Genomic DNA, 27,699 nt, shown 5'->3' on the forward strand with positions numbered 1-27,699 from the left:
TTGCCACGCCGGCTGATTAAGCATTTTAATACAGCTGTCAAACCTGACAGCTGCATTGAAATGCTTTATCACTCACGTCCCTGGTGTCTAGTGGGACAGATCTCCCCCCTTTTCCCATTTTATAAATATAAATAAATAAATAAATAAACAAATGAACAAACATATTTCGTAATCGCCCAAACTAATAAATTATCACATTCATGATCTTGCACTGTAAACGCAAATGCGTAAATGCGTAAGCGCAAAAAAATCCCAAAGTACAAAATTGCGCATTTTGGTTGCATCAAATCCAGAAAAAATATAATAAAAAGCGATCAAAAAGTTGCATATGTGCAATCAAGGTAACGATTGAAAGTACAGACCATGGCACAAAAAATAACACCTCACACAGCCCCATTGACCAAAGGATAAAAGCGCTATAAGCCTGGGAATGGAGCGGTTTTAAGGAACATATATTTGTTAAAAATGGTTTGAATTTTTTAAAAGCCATCAAATAAAATAAAAGTTATACATGTTACATATCGTTGTAATTGTACTGACATGAGGAACATAGATAACATGTCAGTTTTATCATAGGGCGAACGGCGTAAATGTGACCCCCCCCCCCCCCCGAAATCAAAACAAATTCCTTCTTTTTTTTTCAATTTGACATCGCAAATGTTTTTTTTTTTTGTTTCGCAGCATATGTTATGGAAAAATAGTGCCTTTCATTGCAAGTACAATTGGTTTCACAAAAAATAAGGGCTCATATGGGTCTCTAGGTGAAAAAATGCAAGTGCTATTGCCTTTTAAACATAAAGTGGAAAAAGCAAAAGTGCACAAACGAAAACTGGCTTTGACCTTAAGGGGTTAAAGACCAAAAATTCCCTATAGAGATGAATAGCGGAATATTCAGGAATTCAGACAGCACACAGCACAGTACTAACCAGCAAAGCATAGCACAAATAGCTGAAATGTAGCAACATCCTTGCAGTCATATGTATCCTATTGGCCAATTCAAGATGACAGGTCCTTATAATTTTGCCTCACTGACATAAATACAGATTTCAACAATTTAAGTAATCTTCTTTACCATTATAAGGCCGCTGTCGATGTCACTGTTAATAGATCGGTATCAAAGTCACTACTAAAGGGCCGGTACCAAAGTTGCTCTTAAAGGGGCAGCATTAAAAGTGCTCTTAAAGTTGCTCTCTTTTCAAGCAATACATTTTTTTTTTTTTTACTGGAAATGCACATCTAGTTTTATATGGTCACTTATTCATTTAAATAGGCACTGTGTATAACCTATGTAGCATGCACAACATCTATCTGGTCATCTGCCTGCCATTTTTTTAAAATTTTTTTGAAAGCAATTGTTAAAAATGAAAAAAATACTTAAATTATCTTGCTAATTTATCACATAAACCGAGGCACAACAGGACATTAAACACACTGTTGGAAAAATGGCCCCAGAGACTACAAAGTGCTATAAAAACTTAGGGTTGGCTCCCAGCACTGAGCCTTGCATGAAGAGGTGTGGGAGGCAGCACTGCCTCTTTGACACTTGAGCTTGCAAGAATAATTCATGATTTTATAACCTACAAATAACCTTCAGCTAAGAGACAAGTACTATTTGTTTTATCTAACTATCAGCTATCATACCATGTCTGCATCTTTAGGAACAATACAGAGCTGACAGATTTGCTTTAAACATAATTTTTTTTAAATTAATGCCTACATGCTTTACACCTCTGCTTTATATATACCGATGAAGGACCTGTAATGCTAAACTTAGAGTAGGAGATCATACAAAATGTTAAAATGCTAATATGAGGAAATATGTACAGAAATGTATCATACTCGTTTCATGACTCATATCCCCTAAGGGATTCTTACTGTCTGAAAATGAACACCTTAATTCAGAAATCTCAATATTTTAAGAAAACCATTAAAAAATAACAAATAGCAAACTATTTAGTCTCTACTACATCAAGCATAACAACATAAACATATATATTCTGCCTAGGTACATACAAGTATCCTTTATCTTGGGGATTGTAAAGAAGACAGTTGAACATCTACTTTACTTTAGATTAGTAACAAGTAGCAATGGGTTTGGCAGGAAGAAAGTTTAATGCTCGTTATATCTGCCTGGCTTTAGATGCTAACTTGGCATCAGGTAGGCTTCCAACTTACAAATCTCTGCATGTGAAGCATTTGGGCACCATCCCCAATGGCTTGGTATATACAATGATAGCACACATTTCTTGTGTTCTTGAAATGCTACAAAGGACATTGATTGATTACTTGCTAAATCTTTCATGGTTACCAATTCATCTTCCATGTACAATACAAACTCATTTGTAGCTACAGCTTCCTACAAAAGCAGTTGAGAGCATTTGTTTTTACGCATTTTCCAGGAAAATTAAGAATACAAAGATGGTCTTTGTTTTTTCTGAATCAGGACAATCTGACTTTGCCTTGACTTTTTCTATTACACTTTTTTTATGGCTTTGTTTGCACTGTTAAGCACTTGAGACAGGATATCTGTTCTTTAAAGTATCTTGGTCATAATAAAAGCCTCAGAAAATCAATCTGTATTGTAACTCCCTCACTCATTGGTGTTTTACAATTCCCTGAAAACACATAAAAATGACTACTTGTGCCAAAATGACCAACGATTCATATTTCCAATGAATTCTACAACCTGGTTTAAACTATGTCTTAAATGAAAGTTGGAAAAGATTCAAAATTATTTCACACAGGGCATCTGATAATTTATTGGACTCTCTGAGTTAATACTCCACCTTTTCATTACAACTAACAAACAGCAGATCACGATCTGGAACAATTGTTAGCATAATGCATGCAGTTATTCTTTATCCCCCTGGGAATTGTGATGGGAATTCCTTATTTTCTTAAAGGTGTATGGTACATTTAAAATACCTATTTATGACAGCAACATAACTTCTTTTGTAGTAAAACAGGAAATAGTAAATATTATACAAACTTCCTCTTTGAAGAATAGCAGGCAATATATTTTTGTTATGCTTTGCTATGAAACAAAATAGCAGCTAACAGTAAGCAGCTACATGAAGACATAACTCAGTGAAAAAGAAATGCTGTGAAAGTAACATGTTACTAATACTAACTGTATTAACACAAGGATAGCTTACTTGGTTCACAGGCAGTATAACAGCAGAGAAATCAGTATGATGTCCAGCAAGTTCCCTGCACTAGTGTTGGCATCAGATGGTCACTTTGGCAAATATACCAGCCAGTGTGAGCCGTATCTCCCCGCACTGATCTTTGCAAAATTGTGTGTGTGTGTGTGTGTGTGTGTGTGTGTGTGTGTGGTGGTGGTGGGGGCAGTTATGTTCTTTCACAGTTCTGCATATTTGTGTATCGTTTCACTGTTATCTGTTTTTATTATGGCAAAGCATTGCTTAGCATAGCATAATAAAAAAACTGTTGGTATTGGTAATGTTTTCTCTACTTCTACAACTTTTTTTCCTATTCATTTATCAGCCAACAGTATAAGGTGCATGGGGGCCTCCTGACTCCTCAAAGACAAATGATGTCCAAGGAGAGAAGGGTTGTTTGTAGTGTTGAGCAGCACTTAAATGTTCAAAGGCTTATTATTTGAGTTTAGCATTTTTACATTTTTTGAGTAACGAACCCCAATGAAATCAATTGGAGACTCAAGCATTCAACCAGGTGTCCCCTGCTTGGAAGACCGGGAGGGTGCTTGGTTAACCCATTAAATTCTATAGTTTTAATTTTTTTTGTATATTTTGCCCCCTTAAAATGCTGGCAATAATGGCATAACGCCAGAGTTCTAATGTGTCTTACAGAAACCTGTTACTTTTTTTGTTCTAATTTTTGTATATTTTGTTTAACCCCTAGACGACCCAGGGCGTATAGTTACGCCATGGAAGTCTGTCCCCAGACGACCTAGGGCGTAACTGTACGCCCTGGGTGTTTCTCCCGCTATGAAGCGTGCTCCGGAGCGGAGCGCGCTTCATAGGAGGTGGGGGCCGGCTGCAGTGAGCAGCCGGGACCTCACCGGTAATGACACGCTGCAGCGATCGCGCTGCCGCGTGTCATTAACCCCTTAAACGCCGCAATCGCGGCGCGACCGCGGCGTTTAAGTGTAAGTGACAGGGGGAGTCACCTGTCACTTACCGATCGGGACCCCCGCAGTGTGACTGCGGGGGTCCCGATCGGTAAAACGGACTGCAGGAGGTCTCTCACCTGCCTCCATGCGGTCCGATCGGCGATCTGCTACTCTAAGCCTGCACAGGCAGGCTCAATGAGCAGATCGCCGATAACACTGATCAATGCTATGCCTATGGCATAGCATTCATCAGTGTAGAAATCAGACTAATGTATGTACAAGTCCCCCAAAGGGACTTCAAATGTGTAAAAAAAAAAAAGGTAAAAACACTAACACACAACCCCAAAACCCCTCCCCCAATAAAAGTTGAAATCACCCCCCTTTCCCATTATATAAATAAAACATCTAAAAATAAATAAATAGATAAACATATAATATACCGTAGAGTGCGTAATTGTCCGATCTATTAAAATATAACAAGCGTCATTGCGAATGGTAAACGGCGTACACGAAAAGAGGGAAAAAAGTGCGCGGATTACCGATTTTATGTTACATTATATATATAAAAAAATTAATAAAAAGTGATCAAAACGTCCGATCTTCACAAATATGGTATTAATAAAAACTAGAGATCATGGCGGAAAAAATGACACCCCATACAGCCCCTTAGGTGAAAAAATAAAAACGTTATAAGCGTCACAATAAGCCCATTTTATTAATATTTAATTGCCAAAAAAAAGGATTTCATTAAAAAAAAATATATAACATTAGAGAATCTGTGTAACCTGCATGTGGTTGTGTTCAGACTGACCTATAGAATAATTGTATCATGTCGCTGTTACCATATAGTGCATTACGTAGACACAGGAACCCCCCAAACGTTACCATATTGCATTCTTTTTTGCGATTTCACCAATTTATATCTTCATAAATAATATATTTGGGATTCCATCATACATGTTATGGTAAAATGAATGACGCCATTACACAGTACAACTATTCCTGTAACAAATAAGCCCTTACATGGCCTGTAGATAAAAAACTGAAAGTGCTGGAGCTCTTAGAAGGGGAGGAGGGAAAAACGGAAACACTAAGATCAAAATTTGCACGGTCCACTGGGTCATTTTGGGCCTGGTCCTCAAAGGGTTAAATATCCCTTCAAGGGACAAATTATACAAAGGTAAATAGTGTGATACAACAACAAGGTGCTTGGTCAAACATTAAGCTCAATGGACCACTATGCTCGAACCAAGCATGCTCGTTCAACACTAGTCGCTCGTGATGGATTTTCACTACCCAACCCTTTTGTACTTGGAGGAAAAAGACAGCTCCAGAGCTGTCTGTCTGGCTGTGTCGAACATTTATATGTATGGGGAGGCCAACATTTATTAAAGGTGTATAGATATAGTACAATATTTACTGGTGACTATCTTGTATTTCACTTCAAATTAAAACCCCAGTTCAGAGTCTTTAGATCTCTGGCTTCTAATAAAGCCATGAGTATGACTTCTCACACATGGCTGCTGCATCTACATACATTTACATGCATCTAAAAGCTGTTACTTGTATGATACCTGTATACGCCTGTGTTAGGCATGAGTGAACCGAACCGTTACGAACGAGAAAGTTCGTTACGAACCTGGTAAAAATAGCAACAGCCACACAAAATTGTACTTTTGTCACAGAATAGACCAGGATACAAGGGATTATTACTCCTATAATCCCTTGTATCCTGGTTTTCTGTGAATATCAAGATGTGTGACGTCACACCTGTGAGTATTAACCAAGACACATGAAAGCAACTTCAGTGTTCAAGCTTATCGAATTTATTAAGGGAAAATCAGTTCATATCTTTACAATCAGTTTCAAAAAATAGAAGAACCCCGTTTAGCCGCAACAACAAAAAGTTTAAAAAAAAGTCCAAAAAAAAAGTCCCATCACTGTCTGAGAAACAAAAAAAGTCCAAAAAAAAAGCCCCATCACTATCTTAGAAACAAAAAAAGTCCAAAAAAAGTCCCATCACTGTCCCAGTAACAAAAAAGTCCTATCAGCTGTCCGATCAGCTGTCCCATCACTACACAGTTGTGTAGAAAAATGTTGGCGACTCATTGGGTATCTTGGTGTCCAAACCGTGCACCTCAGTGCTGATATCTGGTCCTTTAATTATGGGCAAGGGCAGTACTTGTCTGTTACTGCTCATTGGGTCAACATTCCCCCAGAAGACCACCAGAAAGTTAGCCCATTCTTGCCACTGTCACCTCCCCAGTGTTTTAGGGGGCCAGTTCTGCACAAGTTCTGCCTCCACCAGCTTTCAACCATCCACCGCTTTGACTGCAGTCCAACCTGCCCTGATGTCTTACCAGCGATGTCAGGCCTGACGCTCTCAGGCTGTCCTCCATTTTGTGTGCCTGGGTGAACGAAGCCACAGTGGGCATGAGCTCCTCTGGACCATCAGGAAGGAGATATATGAATGGCTGAGCCAAGGTCAACTAACGGTGGGAAGTGTTGTAGCCCACAAAGAGAGGAACCTTTTCTCTGCAGTGCAGCAGGGAGTCATACACTTTGTATATATGTGATAAACCTCATAGTGCACAGGCTTCTTCGAACATGTTGTGCCAATTGTTTATCCCTTTTGAGGACAAGACTCTGTGAGGACATCATCCCACTCGTCCGTATTCTGGAAAGTGCGGTAACCAACATCATGAGCGAGGAATCCCAGGCCACCACTCCAAGGCTGACCATCCTCCTCCATGAATAGTCTGTTCGCAATCATACTGGCCTAGGTGCAATCAGGTACTGCCTCCTCCTCCTCAAATAGTCTGTTCCCAAACATACTGGGCTTGGTGCAATCAAGTAGTGCTGCCTCCTCCAATAGTCTCTTTTCAACCATACTGCACTGTTTGCAATCAAGTGCTACTGCCTCCTCCTCCCCCTCCTCTACACTGGGTCCAATACAGTACTATTACTGCTGCTGGTTCCACTGTTAAAGTAAACCCTCTCAGGGAGTCAAATAAAAGCAAAAGAACAAAAGACAAATGACTTTTCTGAAATGAAACATAAGGAAGGTACCTCTGTTTCATCACTGCAAAATGGCCTTATGGGTTGCAGCAGCCCATACAAGCAAGATGTCTTTGATAATAAGAGAGGCTATATAGAAAATTATCAAGGGATTATTAAAGATGGCCAATTCCAGAGATAAGGGTATATCGCGAGAAGCAGAGTCAACATAATTTTAATCTACATATAGGTAAAATTGTTCCCTTAAAGAATCGGGTACTTCCATGTAACCTCATCCACAATTAGAGGGCATAGTCAAGTCACACACAAATCTACAATATGCTCTCTCTAGCACACTATAGATTAAGGGTGGTTGACTATGCAGATATGAAGGTTTTCTCCGAAATGGTAAATGAACAGAGTTAGGTAAGTCTAGCCCACACAGTCTCCTAGCATGTCCCTAGCTATAAATTGTGGTCTAAAGAGAAGGATTGTCTTTTATCTCTTACATGACATTACCAGGTTGCAAATGTAAGTGATATAATTTTAATGTCAGGGCATATAAAACTCCTATGCTTGGCCCTCTTTATAATCTTGATGTTTTGGACTGCCTTACCAAAAGTAACAATGTCCAAGTCTGCAACTGGCCTACTAGTAACTACAAAGAGTTAAAGAATAAAGTATAACTTTTTTTCTCTGAACAAATTATAACGGTTTTAATGATAGTGATCAGAAGAGGCATATTATAAAGGACATGAAACTATTAATTTTTAAAATAATGACAATGACTAATTCACAGGGTATCAGTATACAGTGGGGAAAAGAAGTATGATGTTTTCAACCCAATGCTTCATGGTTGGGACTGTGTTTTTAGGGTTGTACCCATTCTTCTTCTTCCTCTAAACACAGCAAATGGAGTTACTAAAAAGTTCTATTTATGTCTAATCTAACACATGACCCTCTCCTGTGCCTCCTCTGGATCATCCAGATAGTCATTGGTAAACTTCAGACGGCCTGGACATGTGCTGGTGTGGGCAGGAGGGCCTTACATACTGTAAAGGATTTTAATCCATGACAATGTAGTTTAATACTAATGGTATTTTTTGGGACTGTGGTTACAGCTCTCTAGTGGTCATCGACCAAGTCCTCTTTCGTAATTCAAGGATAATTCCTGACCTTTTTTCACAATCATCTTTACCCCATTAGGAGAGATCTGGAGCTCAAGACTGAGGAAGATTGACAATCTTCTTATGTTCCTTAAATTTCCTACTAATTGCACCAACAATTGTTGCCTTCTCACCAAGCTGCTTGCCTATTAACAGCACTTGACAAAGGGGGTTCCCCCAGAAACGTTGTGTAATGATGCACCACAATATAATCTCTCTCATCAACTGAGCAACTTAAGGACAGTGGCCCGCGAGCCGCCAAGTGGTGAAGCCACAAAAGAGCAGGAATACCGTCCACAACTTATGGGATTTTGCAGTGCACTTTTCAGAAAACACTGTACTGTTTTGTTGAACAAATCTGTAAATATATTGCAAGTATTGGAACAAACTTCGATTAAAATAAGTAGCGTATCAATACTTATTTTCCCCACTGCATATCATTGGCTTTATAATTAACGGGGTTATCCAGCGCTACACAAACATGGCCACTTTCTTCCAGAGACATCCCCACTCTTGTCTCCAGCTTGGCTGGGGTTTTGCTGCTCAGTTCCACTGAAGTGAATGGAGCTTAATTGCAAATCACACCTGGAGACAAGAGTTTTCTTGTCTCTGAAAGAAAGGGGACATGTTTTTGTAACACTGGATAGTCCAAAGTGCATACATTTATTGTCCAGTGTACATAAGGTGCGGCAATCAATAAAATGCAGAATAGGAATCCTAATTCAATTGCTAAAGTAAAGCAAATACACATTAAAATAATTAGTTCAAAAAACGTATACAAAGAGGAATTCTGTGATTCATTGCTCGATCATTTTAACACCGCCCCTCTTTCCACTGTAATTTCATCTTTATGCACATCCTATTGATTCTCCTAAACCTGTTCTATACATCAGTCCCAATTACGCAGTTTATTTTTATTCTTAAGTTTGACTACTACTGTCTGTAGCCCCATTACATAGTGACCTAAGTTTCCCTCTCTTAGTGTTTAGACTGTGACAAGCACTGTGACAGCTGCTACAGTTTCCCACGCTATCTTACAAGAATGAGCAAGAAGTATAAAATGGATGGAAGCAATTGGTAGAACAAAATGTCATTGCAAAAGGGAGAACAGTACTGCTGAGAGTTATTTCTGTGCAAAGTTTATCATTGATTTTTACACTTTAAGTGTCAATGTGCATTGCATTCAATTCAATGCAAAAGTGGGGTGTTAAGATCAATGTAATGGTTAATTTTCAACACTTCTACTACTATGCTGAAAACTGACATATTAAATTAAATAAATACATACACATATAAATAGCAATAAAATGAGTTCCATATTCACATAGTGAAGTATGTCTATTTACTAAATAAGGCTCCAAGGTAAGCTTTTGTCATGCACTCGGTGGTGGATTAGAAGTACCTAGCGTTTTTAGGATTGGACAAATAATGTCTGTTATAAGTTCAATTTAAATGATAATGCCTATCTAGACCTCAACCAGACCTCTAAATACAGATACTGGGCCTTAAAATGTATTCAGGCCCCCGAACTAGACAAAAAACAGGTGGGGGTAAGCTCCTTACCTCCGTCCTTTCAAATCCGCGATCTATGTGTAGAGTCTGCTCTCAGGCAGGCTCTATACAAAGATCGCCTATAACACTGATCGATGCTATGCTATGGCATAGCATAGATCAGTACATACAATCTAATTGATTGCATATTTTACAGTAAATAAAAGTGTTACAAAAAGTGTAATAAAAAAGTTTTTAAAAGTATTAAAAAAAAAACCTTATAAACCCCCTCCCAATAAAAGTTTAAAATACCCACTTGCCCATTATAAAAATATAAATATATAAATAAATATATTACATATCGTAGCATGCCGAATTGTCCGATCTATTAAAATATAACATTATTGCTCCCGCACGGTGAACAGCGTAAACGGAAACAAAACTAAAAAACGCATCAGGATTGCTGATTTTATTAAATTATATATCACAAAAAAATTAATAAAGAGCAATCTAAATTTTTCTGCCACACCAGTATGATATTAATAAAAAGTAGAGATCATGGCGCAAAAATGACACTACAACCAGCCCTGTAGGAGGAAAAAAAAAAGCGCTATGGCTCTTAGAAGGCGGGGAGGAACATTGCATTAATTTGACCTGGACTTTTGTTACATAGTTACATAGTTAATACGGTTGAAAAAAGACACATGTCCATCAACTTCAACCAAGGAGGGGATGGATACAGGGAAGGGAGAGGGGTGATAGGTTCTATATATATGCATTTATATTAATTTGGTCTAAGAACTTGTCTAGGCCGGTTTTGAAGCCCTCTACTGTTTTTGCTGTGACCAGATCCTGTGGTAGACTGTTCCACAGATTCACAGTTCTCATGGTAAAGAAGGCTTGTCGCCTCCGGAGATTGAACCTTTTTTTCTCCAGGCGGAGGCAGTGCCCCCTTGTCCTTTGAGGGGGTTTTACCTGTGCATCAAAGGGCTCTGTCTTGAAAGGGTTAAAGAAGAAAACAGACAAAAATTATTTTGTAGGTGCATAATTAGATTTCTAAAATTATACAAAAAAAAGTAATTTCCTTTTATTTTTTTAAAGCCTACACTTAGGCTTTGTTCCCACGCTGTCTTAAACTAGCCCACATACACCTATGTTAAAGTGATATTGTGACAATATCACTTTAAACATAGGAATTTTTTAAGGTTAAATGCAGCACAAATTAGTATTATTATTTTATTTTCTTACAAAAAGGTATTTTTACTATACCAAAGTAGTAAAACATAGAACAAAAACTTTAAAACTGGTATTGTTAAATAATGATGACCCATAAGTTTACATATTTATACCACACCTGATGTGGACATCAACAGACATCATAAAAAGAATCCCTTAATAAAAATTGTGAAATCCTGTGTTCCATTAAGAATAAAAAGATCTATATTATACATCTTGATTTTGCATTTACCAAATGCAAAATTAACATAGTTAATTACATTTAAATCAAGAGTTGTGACCATTAGGGGGCTAAAAATCCAATATCCTGGTTTCTTTCTTAAACTGAATTTCAGATCCCTCTATTTTTGTGGATTTTATTATAGCTATCACAATAATTAAACTAATCACATCCTACAGGATCGGTACACCATCTGGGTAATTCATTTAGACAAACTAAGTTCTATGAATGATGTTTCCCAACATTTTTCTACTGGTCTTTCAATCTGTTCTGTGTCCTTAATAATTGAATGCTTCACTCGAGTTTCTGAAGACACGTCCAATGGTTGAATGTCTCTCTTTAGCACCTTTGTAATTGATTAATGAATATAAGTCTGATCTGCATATCATGTGTGGCTTCATTTCATGCCGCATTCTATACAGACACTAATAGGTATCAAGTGGGTTGGCCTGATTCACTGGAGCATAGGACACACTGTGTCTCTGTTACTATAGCTATTTCACACTTAACCTTCACCATTGCTTCATGGAACGATAGATTTCTTCAATTTGTCTTCAGCAGATTGGAAAAACAGACTCAAATACCGCAATGGGCCTTTGTATACCACACACTAATCCAATTGTTTTTCAATTCTACAAACTTTAGGTCAACAATCAAGCTGCCGCTAGAAACTAATTAATTTGCAAATGGGTCTTATTTTCACAGGAGGAGATCTTTACAATGCTATGTCAGTTAAGCCAGTCACACCATGGTGACATGCATTATCACTACATCCTCCTTCTGGTACATCTCTTAACTTTCCCCATGCAGATGAACTCAAATTACCCGGTGAACAGTAAATTTGTATTGAACACCAGCTGAAAGTTCAACGCGGTGGTCTGAATGAAAAAAGATTGATCAATGATGGTGAGAATCTTGTCTGGTATGTGTGTGTTCCATTTGACATTACCATTTTAAGATTAAAGCTTGCTCATATAAAACCAAAATGTTCAACACATATTGACTTATCTATTCTTTTTAAATATATTTTTCCATATCCAAGAACTCTGGCTAAATCCACCTTGTCTAAGAAAACACATTACACAGGTTCACACTATGTAAAAACAACAGCCTTATTTCATAACAACAGCAGTTGTTGTGCTAACAACAGACGTTATTTTACAAATAACAGCCGTTGTTTGCACAACTATGGCCGTTGTTATGAAATATGGCCATTGTTTTTGCATAGTGTGAACATAGCCTAGTATAGTAACAAGAAATATTAATGGTTAGCAACTTAGATATCTACTTATACGGGTTTTCAGAAACCAGTTATTAGTGCAAATGCTATATAATACTAAGTTTGTACTAATTGTATGCAGATTTACAAACTAATATAACCAAAACAAGAAGTAACAGTGTATATAGGTGTCACATTATGTGGCCCACCTTTCTTCCATCACTATACATGTAACTAAAGTAAGTCAACAGGTCTTTAATACATACAGTATGTGCCATGGAACTACACCATTCCTTTATTTAGAATGACACTCCAATCCAATAGAGATCCAATGTTCTCACCTTTCGATCCCCTAATGGGCAGTTGAAGACCAGAGCAGTAAGTGTACTTTCACTGAACACTCCCCCCCATTGCAATTCAAAGTGTATTTGTGTTATCTGTGACGTTCGGCCCTTCTGGATTAAGCGGAGAGATACTCTGCTAATCCAGAAGGTTGGGTCTCCATGGATACGGAGATGCAGTCAGTCATTATTATCTGATTGCATCTCCATATTCATGACAACCTTTTAGATTAGCGGAGGACCTTTACACTGATCTGGAAGGGTTGATCACCACAGGTACACTTTAAGGCTATTTTCACACAATGTCTTTTCATCTCTCTTTAAAATGACGTCCGTCATTTAGAGTCTAAAATAACGGACGTTATTTAGAAGCCTGACCTCCCCTTAGTGCACTGACGGGTGTTTGTACATTATTCTAGTTTGGAATTACTTATTGCCCTTTGGGTGTGGCTTAATTGAAAAGTCCATTAAATTTAATAGTAAAAACGGAGACAGAACAGTGACAAAAGGAAAACTGTGTAAACTAGAAATAAAAAACGTCCACTGTTTGCAAAAGACGTCCGAAAATAATGATCATTATGATCATTATAATCAATGCTCATTATTTTAACGCCCGCGGCAAAAACGTCCGTTATTCAATACACTGTGTGCATTGGACGTCTGTCTTCCCATTGATTTCAATGCATTGCATTGCAGTCAGTTAAATTTCGGCAAAAACGGACGTTATTTTAAATCTGAAAATCGGACGCATTTTTAATATTTTTGATGTTGTGTGAACATAGCCTAAGGCTGGGAAAATGCATTATGCTGTTAAGGGGTACCCGAGCAGGATGCAGTATTTGCTCAAGTATCCAATACTTTCGAGTAGCCTAATACTCCAACAAATACTATATACCAGTGCTTCTCAAACTTTTTCTATTGGAGCTTCACCTAATAGACCAAATAGTGCCTGGGCCTCACCAGACTGACCAAGAAGATGCTGGGCCTCACCATCATGCAAAGATAAAAACTATTGCTCAGTCTACCCTTCATCCCTTAGACTCCACTCCCTGTTTTTGCCCTATGGAAAATTCATATCTGCCAAGCAGATTGACTACCTCTTCCATGATGCCTTGTATCTGTAGGCTTCCTGTTATCCAGAGCACCCGCTGCCACCCAATATTAGAGCCACATCTTTCAGCATATCGCTTCCTTAATACATTCCTGATGTAGCTTACATTCTAAAGAGCAAAATAAAATGCTGTACACTTTGATTCCCAGTAAATATATTACATATTAACAGAATAACTGTCTTTAGTTGCAAAGAATCATCAAAACTGAGAAGCATTACAACAGCAGTAATTTACTTAAAGATCTGTACAGAAACCAAGTAAACTGAATTAATCTAAAATAATGGAGCATACTTGAGATTTTTAACTATTCTCCATGGTTTATTCCAGAACATACAATCTAAGTGTTTCCACATCCACTTTGTTTTATAATAGGTGTTCTGCTTACCATTTAACCATCTGGAGTCATGCTGCTCTGTTCTAATTGGATGATGATTTCCAAGCGTGCGGAAAATGGCAAAATCTCTTCCCATAAAATCTGCTGCAGTCCCTGAATACAGCTCCCCATCTGTGAAATGAAACAAAAAATCAACAATTTATATTTTTTTGCCAGCACAATCATATTTAAATCCCACAATATCATAACATGACTTATGTCCTTTGTAAAATGGCTATAGCATGCTCACTTTTCATTCAGGAATCCATATAATCAGATACACACCAGATGTCCGACAATGGTTTTCTTTTCAATGTAAAACTGTGATATTCTATATCTGCCTAGCTAAATGCACTTACATATATGAAGCCTACATTTCATAAAGTTACCTGTAGGATTTGTCATCTAGATAGAATATACACACCGCTAAATGTGTTTACATTTAATCCAAGGCTACAAATTAGGCTCAATTCACACAGTGTTCTACATACAGTACAGTTAGCGGTATACATCTGGAACCGGAAATAAAAGGTATCAGGTATAGTTTATAGTATCGATCGACTTCTATGGGGAAGAGGCTTGCCAAAAGTGCTTAATTTTGGCAAACTTCTGATAGGTTTCCATCTGAATAGTTCTGTCTAGACATCTTATTTTCCAACTGTATTAAAAAACTGTACACCGCAGTATGCATTTGGGTCTGTATGAAGAAATAAAATTACATTAAGTGTTCACATTTACTTCAAAGAATAACACATACCTGTCAAATTGAAGTCTATTGTATGCTTATTATTTGATCACTCACCCAGTTGTACATTTTAGGTGGAATACAGTCTATTATGAAGTGGTAGTATATGAGTGAAAGTTAAGGTATAGAACTATGTGGTATTCAAAGGGTTAAATCTTGCAGTAGTGGTATTAACCCCTTCACATCCACAATCTGTGAATATACATTCCTACTGCTGATGTCCCATGATATGTACATATATACTGGATTCTCTATTAGCAGGTTGAGGGTCTTAATAGTTACAATAATCACCACTCCCCCAAATCGAGAAGGCCTGGGGAATAAAGTCCCCCCTTAGGAAACCTGACTAAAATATAACTTTTAATGCATAAATAAATGAAATATATAGTAGAGTAGATAAAAGAAAGAAAGGTAAAAGCATGATTTACAATGCTGATATAAACTGTGGATAGTACAGACCAGAAAAAAGAGAGTGTATCCACAGCAAAGCACAATGTTATCGCTAGTTAAAACCCTAGTAATGCCCCTTCTACATGTTTGGCTGCAACAACAGCGTCCTCAGGAAGAACAGCTATCCAAAGGAAGTAACCAAAAAAGGGGGATATTTCATCACCTAGTACCAAAGCCCGTCATGTTTTAAATACTTTTTACCAATGTAGTACAGCAAAAATACCATGTGAGAAATTCTAAGAAATTAAAAAATAATGGTCACATTAAGCGCTGAATATGTCTTAACGTCCCCATACACCTTAGACTTTTGTCAGCCATACCTGACACTTGCTGTGGGTTTGTCCATCAATCTGAGGTAAATAGGGTTCTCCTGAACAACCACCGACAGATGATGTCAGTGGTTATAGGGGTCAGACTTAATAGAAAATCACAATCCCGCCCCTTTGCTCAGTTAGTGATAACCTGCAGTGAGAGCTCTCTCCCCACAGACTACCTCTTCCCTCCCCATAGAGAATGAAGGAAAAATCAGCTGTGCCAACAGTTCCTGTGTACAGTATGTGGGAAGGGCGGGCTGTGGGTGCTCAGCTGTCATTTATTGAAGGTATATGACCACCTTAAAGTATGGGCACACAACGTTTTTTTCAGCTACATTTAAAATGACGTCCGACATTTTGAGTCTAAAATAACGGACGTCATTTAGCTGTCTAGCCTTCCCTTACTGCAATGACGGCTGCTGGTACATTATTCTAGTTTGGGTTCCTAATTTCCCTTTGGCTATGGCTTAATTGAAATGTTCATTGAATTTAATAGTAAAAATGGAGAAAGAACGATGAAAAAAGAAAAACTTTGTGAGAACAACTAATAAAAAACGTCCGCTGTTTGCAAAAGACGTCTGAAAATAATTGTCATGATCATTATTTTGACGTCCGCGATGATAACATCCGTTATTCAATACATTGTGTGCATTGGACACCCGTCTTTCTATTGACTTCAATGTATTGCATTACAGTTAGTTAAATCGTGGCAATAATGGATGTTATTTTAAACAGCAGAAGCGAGGGTCCTTTTCTTTATTTTTGACGTTGTGTGAACATAGCCCTGAGGTTCAAATCTCTAAAATCCAGCATCCACGTACACCTCATTAACAAATGAATGCCATTTTTTAATTTTGATACAAGGCTACATATTTCTCTACACTGCAAGATTCAAAGAGGCAAGAGCTAGATGGCCACTCAAATGATATGTAATTGAAAAAAAGAAAATTAGGATTTATTAGACTAATTCCACACTCATTTCCTTGCAGTTTTCATTATAATTCGGCTATCTAAAGAGTCCAGGGATGATTAGCTAGGATATAAATAATGAGATATATTAAAATAAGAGCATTATCTTTTAGAAATATAAAAAGCATTTAAGTATAAAATGAGATATACATGACATTAAGCAGGGATATGGAATTAAACAGGTTCACATCAAAGGTTTGCAGTACTATAAATGATCCAGCTTGCTCAGCATGAGGTATATGATCAAAAATGTACCAGCACGGCAGTCTTATTAACAATTTGTGTGTGGGTTTCATCCTGATGTACAAAAATACCAATAATTACAGCCTTGCCCATGTAATTTTAAGAAAAACACATAAAACTTTCAGCATTGAAATGACTTTGATGTTTTGCTCAACCTTTATATAACCTTATCCCTGTTTTGTTATCACTTACTCCACAGGCATCTGAAAAAAAGAAATCAATGGAACTTAATATAAAGGATCAGCACACCTTCCCGTTCCTTCACTGCATGCATAAGGTCAGTAAGATAGGTTTACAACAACAATGAGAGACTGCACATGATTAAATAGTGACATAATAAAAACTATGAGACAATATGCTGGTAAATTCATGTGACATGATTGGTTCACAAAGCAGCAAACTAGTTTAAATGGGATAAGAACGGGGTAAATTTCACCAGGAATTTTCTGAAATACTAACAATTCCATTAGTAACAAGTTCATAATAACAAGATGTGGAAGGAGGAGAGCATGAACAGCAAATTGTAAGAAAATAATAATAAAAAGTATTCAATTTTGCAATAGTTCAATTTTTCAATAATTTTTGCAAAATCAAGATACCTCTTTTGGGAAAAAAAAAAAGAAAAATCTACTTATGGCTATATTCACACAACAGTGTTTTTGCGGCCATCATGATTATTATAGACAGTAGTAATTAGCAAATATCAGACGTCTTTAAGATGGTCGTTGCCAATGAAGGCTGAAAAATCTGGTCATGTAAACTTGTTATACACACAACATATAAAAAGACCTCCATTGCTGCAATGTAATTGACTTCAATGCAATGCATTAGGGTATGTTCACACTTAAGTAAATCAGGCGGAATTCCACAGCGAAACTCTCTGCCGCGGAATCCTGCCTGCCTCAGTGTGCCATAGCCTGTCTATGGGAGAGGTTGCGCACCTCCGAAGCCACCGCTCACCGCTCAAAGAATTGACATCTCAATTCTGCCGTGGGATTCCACCTGATTTATTCAGTGTGAACATACTCTTAAAGTCAATGGAATGACGGACGTCCAATACGCACAGTGTATAAAATGACAGACGTTGTCTGTGTGGACATCAATATAATGATCATGACAATAAGGGCCCAAAATAATAAAGGCAGACTACACAGACAGGGTGGTTGTATTCTGTCCCTAATCTTCTATATTTAATGTTCTTACATTTAATAGTTCTTATATAGTATGACACTTTCTGAGCTAATAACATGTACAGCACTAAGCCAGAAAGGCTTCAAAAACAACTATGGATGTTAAAAATAAACATATTGGGCACTAGGTTACAATAAATGTGGTGGTAACCATGGAAATGGACCATAGCTTATTGCAAGACACAAATTGCAGTCAAACAATGTATATGTTTATATGGCTAATAACATGTCGATAAGATTTTATCTACTTATCTATATACTGGTAGGTTCACTACAACAAATTCTCACGGATATTGTAGGGTTTACTAACACAAAAAGTCTAGTTGGAAATGTTAAGCGTTAATTTACACCATTTATTGTGAATGAACCTTCTTTTCAAACATAAAGCTGGTAGTTGACTGAAATGATCCTTGCAGGAAACCAGTCTGTGGTTATTAACTGTGAAATATTCAAAGAAATGACTGCCATTTCAAGCAGGAAGGTCAACAATCGGCTTCAAGGAAACTGCCTCTGGAATGAGGGAATTACAAAACCAAATGTAACTGGAGAACAGATGTATTCTCACTTACACATTAAATTAGATACATTGTTGTGAACCAATAATAACTACATACTGTGGCAAAACTGCAGATTACACTGTAAAATAAAACAATAAATGTCCCCATAAACTGTTTGCAGTTATACAATTAGGATTACAGTATCTACCCCTGCTCAGTTTGTAGCACAAAGAGGACTGGTAAATTCATTTCCTTTTGCTTCATTCAGCTAAAAAAAAAAAAAAAAACACGTTTATTTAAATTTCCCCTAATTTTCTAAAATTTATAGGTGGCTGGATAGATAAATAGTTTTTGGTGCACTGGGGGGTGGGAATACTACCCCCAGTGCATTGATCCGCCCCCCCCCCCAAACACACACACACACTCTGCTGATATTTATTAGGAAAGTGTGTGTGTAGGGGGCCCCCCCCCCCCTACACACACACTTTCCTAATAAATATCAGCAGAGTGCATGGGTGCACCGGGGGTGTTAGTATTAGCATAGAGATTAAGCTCCTAATATCACAGAAACAGTGCCAAGGATTAAGGTAAAAAATTTACACTATAGGGACATAACAGCAGCTAAACAGATTACCCATATTGGTATAGCGATATGTTGGTCACAACATGTGTACTTACCAATCAAAATCGATGCAGTTAACAATTTTGGGTCATAAGGACTCTTTCCTCTACCATTTTCAAAAACTAAATCCACAAGTTTGAATACATTATCCTGTAAGAAAAAAGATAGACTGCTGTTATATATTGATTATATCAAAAGTTAAAATACTGACGTTTCAAAGTTAACTTTATAGTTGGGTTCAGAGATATAATTCGTTTTTTTAGATGCTCTAAATTCACAAACCATCACAAGCAACCATTACGTCTATTGATCCAAATGTGTCAAAAATGAAAAATAAAGCAATTTTGCAAACGGTCTTACCTAAATAAATCTTAATGGATTTAGAATATACGATTATTAGTCTGACTCTGTAGCCATGTGTTACTCCTTTCCGTATCATGTTTTGTCTTACAACGAATTCACTAGTAGTAGAAGTGGGGCACTCAACCTTGGTTCATGTTGATAAAACAAACTTTATTCCATGCTGGTATTGGAATACGGACTAGCGGAAGACGATTGTTTCGCGCGCACACCTATGATGTGACTCCTCTCATCGTCACCACTAGTCCACATCCTAATACCAGCATGGAATAAAATTTTATCTGCATGAACCAAGGGTGAGTGCCACATTTCTACTACTAGCGAATTCATTTTAGGACTATCTTCTCACATGTTGAGCACCACTGTATGGTTCAAAAGTTAAAGGTCTTCACTTATCCATTTAACACTAACCCAGCGCTTTGGAATCGGGCTAGTAGTGCCAAGCATTCTACTTAGTGGACTTCTGCCTTACAACTACTAGGTTAAAATATTACCTGCACACTATACTACAGTATAAAGCTATGTTCACACTACATAAGTAATTGCGGCCGTTGTTGCTGATTCACAACAACAGCCGTGGACACTACAGAACTTACGTAGTGCTGCCCTTTATGGAATCCCGGCCAGAGTGTATACACATAGTATACACTCCTGGCGAGATCCCGAGTGGCACCACAAAAAACTGACATGTTAGTTTTCTGTGGCCGCTATTCATTGAATAGCGGCCGCAGAGAACCTTTCAGTGCACACAATGGACCGTACGGCTCCGGCTGCACGCTCCATTGTGTGCAGCGGGGAATTCGGATGCAGGCACACACTGATGCACCCGCATCCGAATTCAGTGGCAGTGAAGCTCATCCGGCCGGTACTGCAGTACTGGTCGGGATGATCTTCTCTGACACCAGCCGGGTCACGGAATGGCCAGTATCTTACTACGTGGGAACATGACCTAATAATAGTAGTAAGACTTCTGGACATAACAAAGACTTTTAAATAAAGTTTTAGTTTTCTTGAAGATTTTCTATGTTGATTCCATGTAAATCATAGAGAATCCCCTTCCTAATGTTTTCACCCTATTGACTATGGCTTCCAGATTTGAAGTACGTGTTGCAGAAAAAGATGTGGAAAGTGTGCTACATAACCCAATTGCAGGTTAGTTACATTATATTGATAGGGGGTTAACCTTCATCCAAAACTGCAGACAAATCTGTAGGATATTCCTGGGATTTCTGACCCAGATTCCATGCTTTTTTTCTCATGGATAATTCTGTCATGTAAACATACAGTACTCTTAGGGGAAATTTATCAAAGGCTTTGCACCTATTTTTAGGTGAGTAATTGAATTTTTAACCCTTTTTTGGTCTAAGTTCTATTAATGAACCAGGTATTTTTTCACCCAAAACTTTGCATAATGCGGGATTTGCTCCCAATTTATTATTTGCAACTTTTAAAAAAGTCACAAAAACTGGTGCAGGCTTGCGTCTGGTCAGTACCAGGTGAATTTGCTTGCGACCTATTAAATTAGACATATTAAAATGGTTTTCCTTCTACAGAGCCTGCCCTGCAATCTCATTGTGAAGAGCTGATTTAAACCCTAAGAGGGAGATTTATCAAACATGGTGTAAAGTGAAACTGGCTCAGTTGCCCCTAGCAACCAATCAGATTTAATCTTTCATTCCTCACAGACTCTTTGGAAAATGAAAGGTGGAATCTGATTGGTTGCTAGGGGCAACTGAGCCAGTTTCACTTTACACCATGTTTGATAAATCTCCCCCTAAATCTCCACTAAAGTAGTAGCTATTAGGTTTATTAAACCATGTTATTGATTAATCTGTGCCACCATAGTACAAACATTTTTCCTTAAAGAAGCCAGAAGCCACCAGACAGGGAAAGGGCTCAGGTTTTGAGCCTGCTCCACACACCTTTAAAGGCCTCAGGACATGTATACTTGTCCTGTGTTGTAAAGAGGTTAAATAACTTAGACAACCCCTTGAAATGTTTACCTTTCCTTTAGGCTAGATGCTGTATTGATATGCATGCAATGCCACTAATGAAGGCTTATAATGTATTGTACAATCCATAAAGGTTCACCAGACCATTGAGGAAACAGATCTCGCCAAAGTAATTACATTTTGGGCATAAAACGGTTGATGTATATCTAAAGCACAACATGTGATATAATGGTGGCTATACAAGCATCCAGCATGTTTTATCACACATAATAAAAAGTGTCCAGCATTAAAGGTAAATTATATGCTGCGACAGCACCCTAGCATTAATGCATCAATGTGTGCATCTGATTGGCACCTCACTTCTTATGCCTTACTAATAATTATTATAATTAATAGCAATCTTTCCAGTGGCTATCAATTTATGTCAAGGGGAAGGCCATCCTTTTCAATTACAACTTCTCCTGTATTAATGCAATGTGTTACATTAAAGGAGGAAATAGCTATTAGAGTGAAATGAGCGGAAAGAATATTGAGTGTTTATATGCTTCAGTTCAAATACAGTGCTGACATGTGAGGTCTATTTCTGTATCATATAACCAGCATCATCATAACTGGATGCACACTTCGAAGTGATTCACAAGAAGGCCCACAGGACCAGGCAATAAAAACATTTGTCTCTTCTGCCGCATTCCTTTCATTTCAAATTGATTAAAGGAGACATTTTCGAGTGCATGTTAGAGAGCTTTCAGAATACAATGCTTTACATTACCACATATAATGGGACATGAACAGAATGGTAAAGTCACTGAAATGCGTAAGGTCAGAGGGCCTGTGAGGTAAAGACATGTATATGGTGAGTTATTCAAATATGATACTAAAATAGCGCCATTAACCCCCCCGCCGCCCGGAGCATACTTTACCTGCTCCACGCTCTGGGTTGCTTAGGGGGCTTCCGCCGTCTTCACGGCCCTTTCAGACAATCAGCGGCTGCGATGGGGCAGCGCACTGATTGGCTGAGCGGGACGTCAAGCCGAGAACCACCGAAGCATGCCAGAGGGGGTAAAGTATGCTGCAGATGGTGGGGGGTTAATGGCGCTGTCACGTTCATACTCCCAGCGGGATGTAAACCCCGCTGCTCGTATGTATTCTCAATGAAAGTCACCGGCATAGGATGCACAGCATATTTCGTTGCAAAGTTGCAGTGTAAAATCCGCTGTGAATCCGTCTGTGTAAATTTATTGTAATATTAAATGTACTAGTCCAGATGACTTGAGCTTATTAATAAAATCTGTGTCTGCATTATTTAGCAAGTCTGTACAGCTGGGGGCTATGTTTACACTGCGTATGTTTCCGTCCTTAGTGCAAACCGCGAATATACGCACGTATTTTTGAGGTTGATGTGTTCGCTTGAAAGTATACGATATACGCCCGCACAATGCACACTACGAATGAGCTTACGGCTGGATCGTATACAGCGCCATGAAAAATTAACAAGACCATTGTTTGAGGACGGAAATGTTGAAACTCACGGCCGTGGATTTCAGTGCGGTCCCGTACGAAGTACTTATTTCAGCCAAATTGAACTTGATTTTTCGATCCAAAAGGTTCTGTGAGTTTTATTGGCTGGGCGAAGATTTCCATGTAAATGACCTGTTTCAGATCGCTTCGAAACAAGCTAGGAAGCATAACTGTATGTTTGCGGTTCGTACGCATCCGGCCGCATGTCGATTTTTCCTACGCCTGTAGTTTCAGCCGCACATGTACAGTGGCGTACGAACTACGGCCGGACTCATACGCAGTGTGAACATAGCCTTAGAGTGGCTGAATTCGCCTTTTCCACAACTAAATGGGATATCCTATATACTAGTCTACAATTCTTACTTAGTACAGCAGCTAAACACCTACCTTTTACTCACTGTGATTTATACTTTTGGCTGTCCAAAGATATACACTTATAGTTTATTGTATAAAAGTTCCAGTTTTATATACCTGGTTGAATATGGTTCTAATTGAAATATCCTTACATACCTCATCTGAATATAACAATTTGCAAGATCTAAATGTCCTCAGACAATGTAATATACAGAGGTCTAATATACAGTTAGGAGCCAGGCAGTTTCTATAGAACATTTATTATTGCAAGCATATTTCCTAGGTCTAAAAGAGGGACATATAATGAGAGGGACAGAGGAACTGTAAGAGAAGGGGGATTTGGAAGCCGGCACTCCATGACGTAGTAGATTAAAATATAACTTTTATTCGTGCATTAAAATCCCATGGTGGGCACAACAGGACCTACGCGTTTCGCGCTACTGCGCTTAATCATGGTCTAAAGGAAAGTGAATTGGGAACGAATAAAAACAGGCGACCAACCAGTAAAAAGATCCCTACGTCATGGTTCATGTGCTGAACCAGCACAGGTGTTGCATAATCAGGTACTCCTGCTCATTTACCGAATGCAAGTACAAATGACAAATAGCTAGGGAGACAAGAGTCAATGGCAACTAAAATGAAATACGTAATTGTGTGGATCAAACCCAAGTGCAAATTACACATTAGAAATAATGATAGAGTAGGTCATTTTTATAGTTAAGATCCTTTGGATGCCGTGTGTCTAGGCGAAATATCATTTCTGCCTCCTTATGTAGAACTTGTTTCTGCCAGTCTCCTCCTCTCTGTGGTTTTCTAACCCTTATTATGGCATATGCACTGAAAGTGCTAACATCTCCCTCATGTATTTCTATAAAATGTTTGGCTGCTCCTGAAACATTGGCCCTATTTTGTTTTTTGATACTAGTGAGGTGTTCACTCACTCGTTGTTTAAATTTCCTTATAGTACAGCCAACATAGTACAGGTTGCAGGTTGTACACTCAATAATGTAAATGATATGATCGCTATTACAGTTCAGAAAATCATAAATCTCATAGGTTTTGTTCCCAGTACTGTTACTAAAAGTTTTCTTGTTATTTGGAATAAGCCTACAGGCTGGGCAACGGTTGTCTCCACATTTATGGCAATTGGTGTGCAATGTCTCAGGGTACAACATACTGGGTGATAGTAGATCACCCAGGGACTTACCCCTGCATGGCACACATCTGAAACCTTGATCAAGGATCTCAGAAAGGGTAGCATCCTGTGTTAAGATGGGAACATTCTTTTTAAGAATGTCTATGATTTGTTTATATTCAGATGAGTATGCTGTGGAGAAAGTTATTTGAGTAGGTGATGATTGTTCACATTGTGCGTCATTACTTATGGCTTTGGTTAAAAGTGAATCCCGATTTTTCATAGATACAATATTCCGGGCTCTTCTAATATTCTGTCTTCTGTAGCCCCTTCTGGTTAAACGGGCTGAAGTTTCTTTACATTGGGATTCAAAAACCGCATTGTCTGAACATATGCGTTTGATTCGTGTGAACTCCCCTACTAGAATAGCTTGTATAGTATATAGGGGATTTTCACTGGTGGCATGCAGAATAGTGTTACCTGCGGTGGTCTTACGGAAGACGGATGTGGTGACACTTTTATTTAAGTCTGACACCTGTAATTTAATGTCCAAAAAAGCAATTTCTGTTTTATGAAGATGGTTAGTGAAGGAGAGATTAAGTGTGTTATTATTTATATATTTGATGGAATTATTTACCTCTTCTTCTTCGCCATCCAAGACCAATAACAGGTCATCAATAAAGCGTCCGTACCATTTTATGTTTTGAAGAAATGGATTACTGGGGCTAAAAATGAATTGCTCCTCCCACCAGGCCATATGCAGACCTGCTAAAGTAGGGGAGAATTTGGCCCCCATTGGGGCTCCCTTTGTTTGTAGAAAAAACTCATCGTTAAAAGAAAAGTAGTTGTGTTTGAGTAGGTAAGTTGTTAAATCAATAATATACTCTTTGAGTTCTTGACTGTACTTGCTATATTTATACAAGTGATGTGTCAGGGCTGCAATCGCCAAATCATGCGGTATGGACGAGTACAGAGCTGTCACATCACAACTCAACCAGGAAAAAGAAGGACTCCAGCAAAAATTCTTAAAAATGTTTAAAACTGAACCAGAATCCTTCAAATACCATGGTGCTCTCACTACCAGGGGTTGAAGTAACTTGTCCAGCCAGGCGCATACCCTTTCATTAAGGGAGCCAACCCCCGAGATGATGGGACGTAGAGGTGGGGGTTGGCTCCCTTATGAATTTTTGGTAATCCATAAAAGATGGGCAGGGTAGGGGTGGCAGGGACAAAAAAGCAAATTGTTTTTCCTCCATAATGCCCAGTGCTATGCCCTCTTGGACAATGTTGGATAAAGTTTCCCTGAAGGTCTGGGTGGGATCCGATTTTAACCTACGGTAAGTTGTTGTGTCGTTTAAAATGTTGTAAGCACCATCACAATATGTCTTACGATCAAGCAATACAATTTTTCCGCCTTTATCGGCCATTTTAATAATTACATTTTTGTTCGCTTGAAGGTCTTTTATTGCGTTTCTTTCGCGATTTGTGACATTATTGTGAATAGACCCCACATTAGCCGACAATTTTTTGAGATCCCGCTCCATAGCATATTGGAAATTATCCAAAGCTTCCACCCAAGATTTGAAAGGGTAGAAGGAGGGATTGAATACAGTGGTTTGTACATTATATATTGCCTGCTGGTTTTCAGTAGTGCCGTCTATGCCCAAGTCTATTAACTGTAACAAATGAACTTGATCCTGTAAGCAAATGAGGGACATTTGGAAGGTATGCTGATAGGGGATTTGCAGTGCCTGCACCCTATACAGATTGGATTGGTTTTCCTCTTTCCATAACTCCCACATAGTTCAGTGGAGGCAGCCCTACAAATAAGCAGCATATTAAGACATTGCAAACAACTGTGCCAAATCACAAACTCAGCTTAACTATGTGTTAGTGTACAATATCGTTTTTAAATATCCAGTATTAACAGTATAGTTTCAATGAACCATATAACACTTGAAAAAAACACTAAATTGTATACAAATTGTATCCAGGTAAACCTGTTTGGTAGTTACAGTGCCTATTTTACCTCAAGTAACACAATACAGTAGAGCTGAATAGGTGATTAGAAGGCCGGGGTCATGGTGCCTGTTATAATCATAGCTGTCATGGTTACACTATTTCAGAACTGAAGATTTCTCTCTCTGCGAGGCACTATTTGGCCACTCATGGTGGGTGTCATAAATACAACAAAAATCTGACAATGTGCGTGTTTATATCTCGGGCAGAGGGGTTGTACCTATTATTTATTTCTGATTGTTGTGAGATATATAATTGTGTATCCTTATAATAGTTTATTTAGTACATTATTGTACCTGATTATTGGGGTTTTGTGTGCTGGTTTCAGGAAGAAATGCTGTGTAAAAAAAAAATCTGTCACTTTTGAATAAAATTCTTCCTGACATGGAGCCTTTTGCATTATTTATGTTTAGGAAAAACATTTTTTCCTATTATTCTTCATGTGCCCAGGAGAAATTATACATGGAGAATATCTTGACCTATAAATATATTCCCTCAGTTATCTTTAGTGTCATTTCAGCAGTCCGTCTAGGTAAAATCTTGGGCAAGTTTGTTTCTACATGTCCATTCTTCTGTGCTGCCATTGCATGTGAGCTGAGGAGCTATATGCCTCTAAGGGAGGGGGTAGATTGGTATATGGCCTGAAACCTAAACAGGATTTATAATGGTACAGCTATTTTTTTTCTCCTAAGCCTTTTTCCCTTGACAAATTAGGCATGGGAATTTTTTGTTTTGGAACCAAATCTGTCTCCCCCTGACCGACTACCAAGCTGGCGGTGCTGCTAGATAGGTATTAATAATAGGATTCAGAACTTACCTTTGTTGCCCGTGTCTGGGCTTTTTATTTTTGACAAAAAAGACCTTTATTCAGGCTGTGAATGTGTCAAAGAAGAGCCAGACCTCCACTGTTCCTGATTAACCCTTTAAATGCCGTGGTCAGATCATGACCATGACATGTAAAGAATCTGCAGCTGCATAATTACCTATCGGAATCAAAATGACAAGATCTCTGATACCGATGGGTCTCCATGGCAGACGGGGGTCTTATGAGGGTTCCCAAAGCTGCAATGGATGCCTGAG

General features: G+C 38.3%; 1 protein-coding gene across 1 annotated transcript in view; it reads right to left on the reverse strand.

Annotated features, from left to right (window-relative positions):
- The window catches only part of SEMA3A (semaphorin 3A), a 200,898-nt gene that overhangs the window by 52,279 nt on the left and 120,920 nt on the right, over window positions 1-27,699 (reverse strand). The window contains exons 5-6 of the mRNA XM_069978371.1: window positions 19,338-19,431; window positions 14,264-14,383 (exon numbers count right to left, since the gene is read on the reverse strand). Of these exons, the coding sequence (XP_069834472.1) occupies window positions 14,264-14,383; window positions 19,338-19,431 (214 nt within the window). The remainder of the gene's footprint in view (window positions 1-14,263; window positions 14,384-19,337; window positions 19,432-27,699) is intronic.

The sequence above is a fragment of the Dendropsophus ebraccatus genome, chromosome 1 (assembly GCF_027789765.1).
Source record: "Dendropsophus ebraccatus isolate aDenEbr1 chromosome 1, aDenEbr1.pat, whole genome shotgun sequence".
Classification (NCBI taxonomy): domain Eukaryota; kingdom Metazoa; phylum Chordata; class Amphibia; order Anura; family Hylidae; genus Dendropsophus; species Dendropsophus ebraccatus.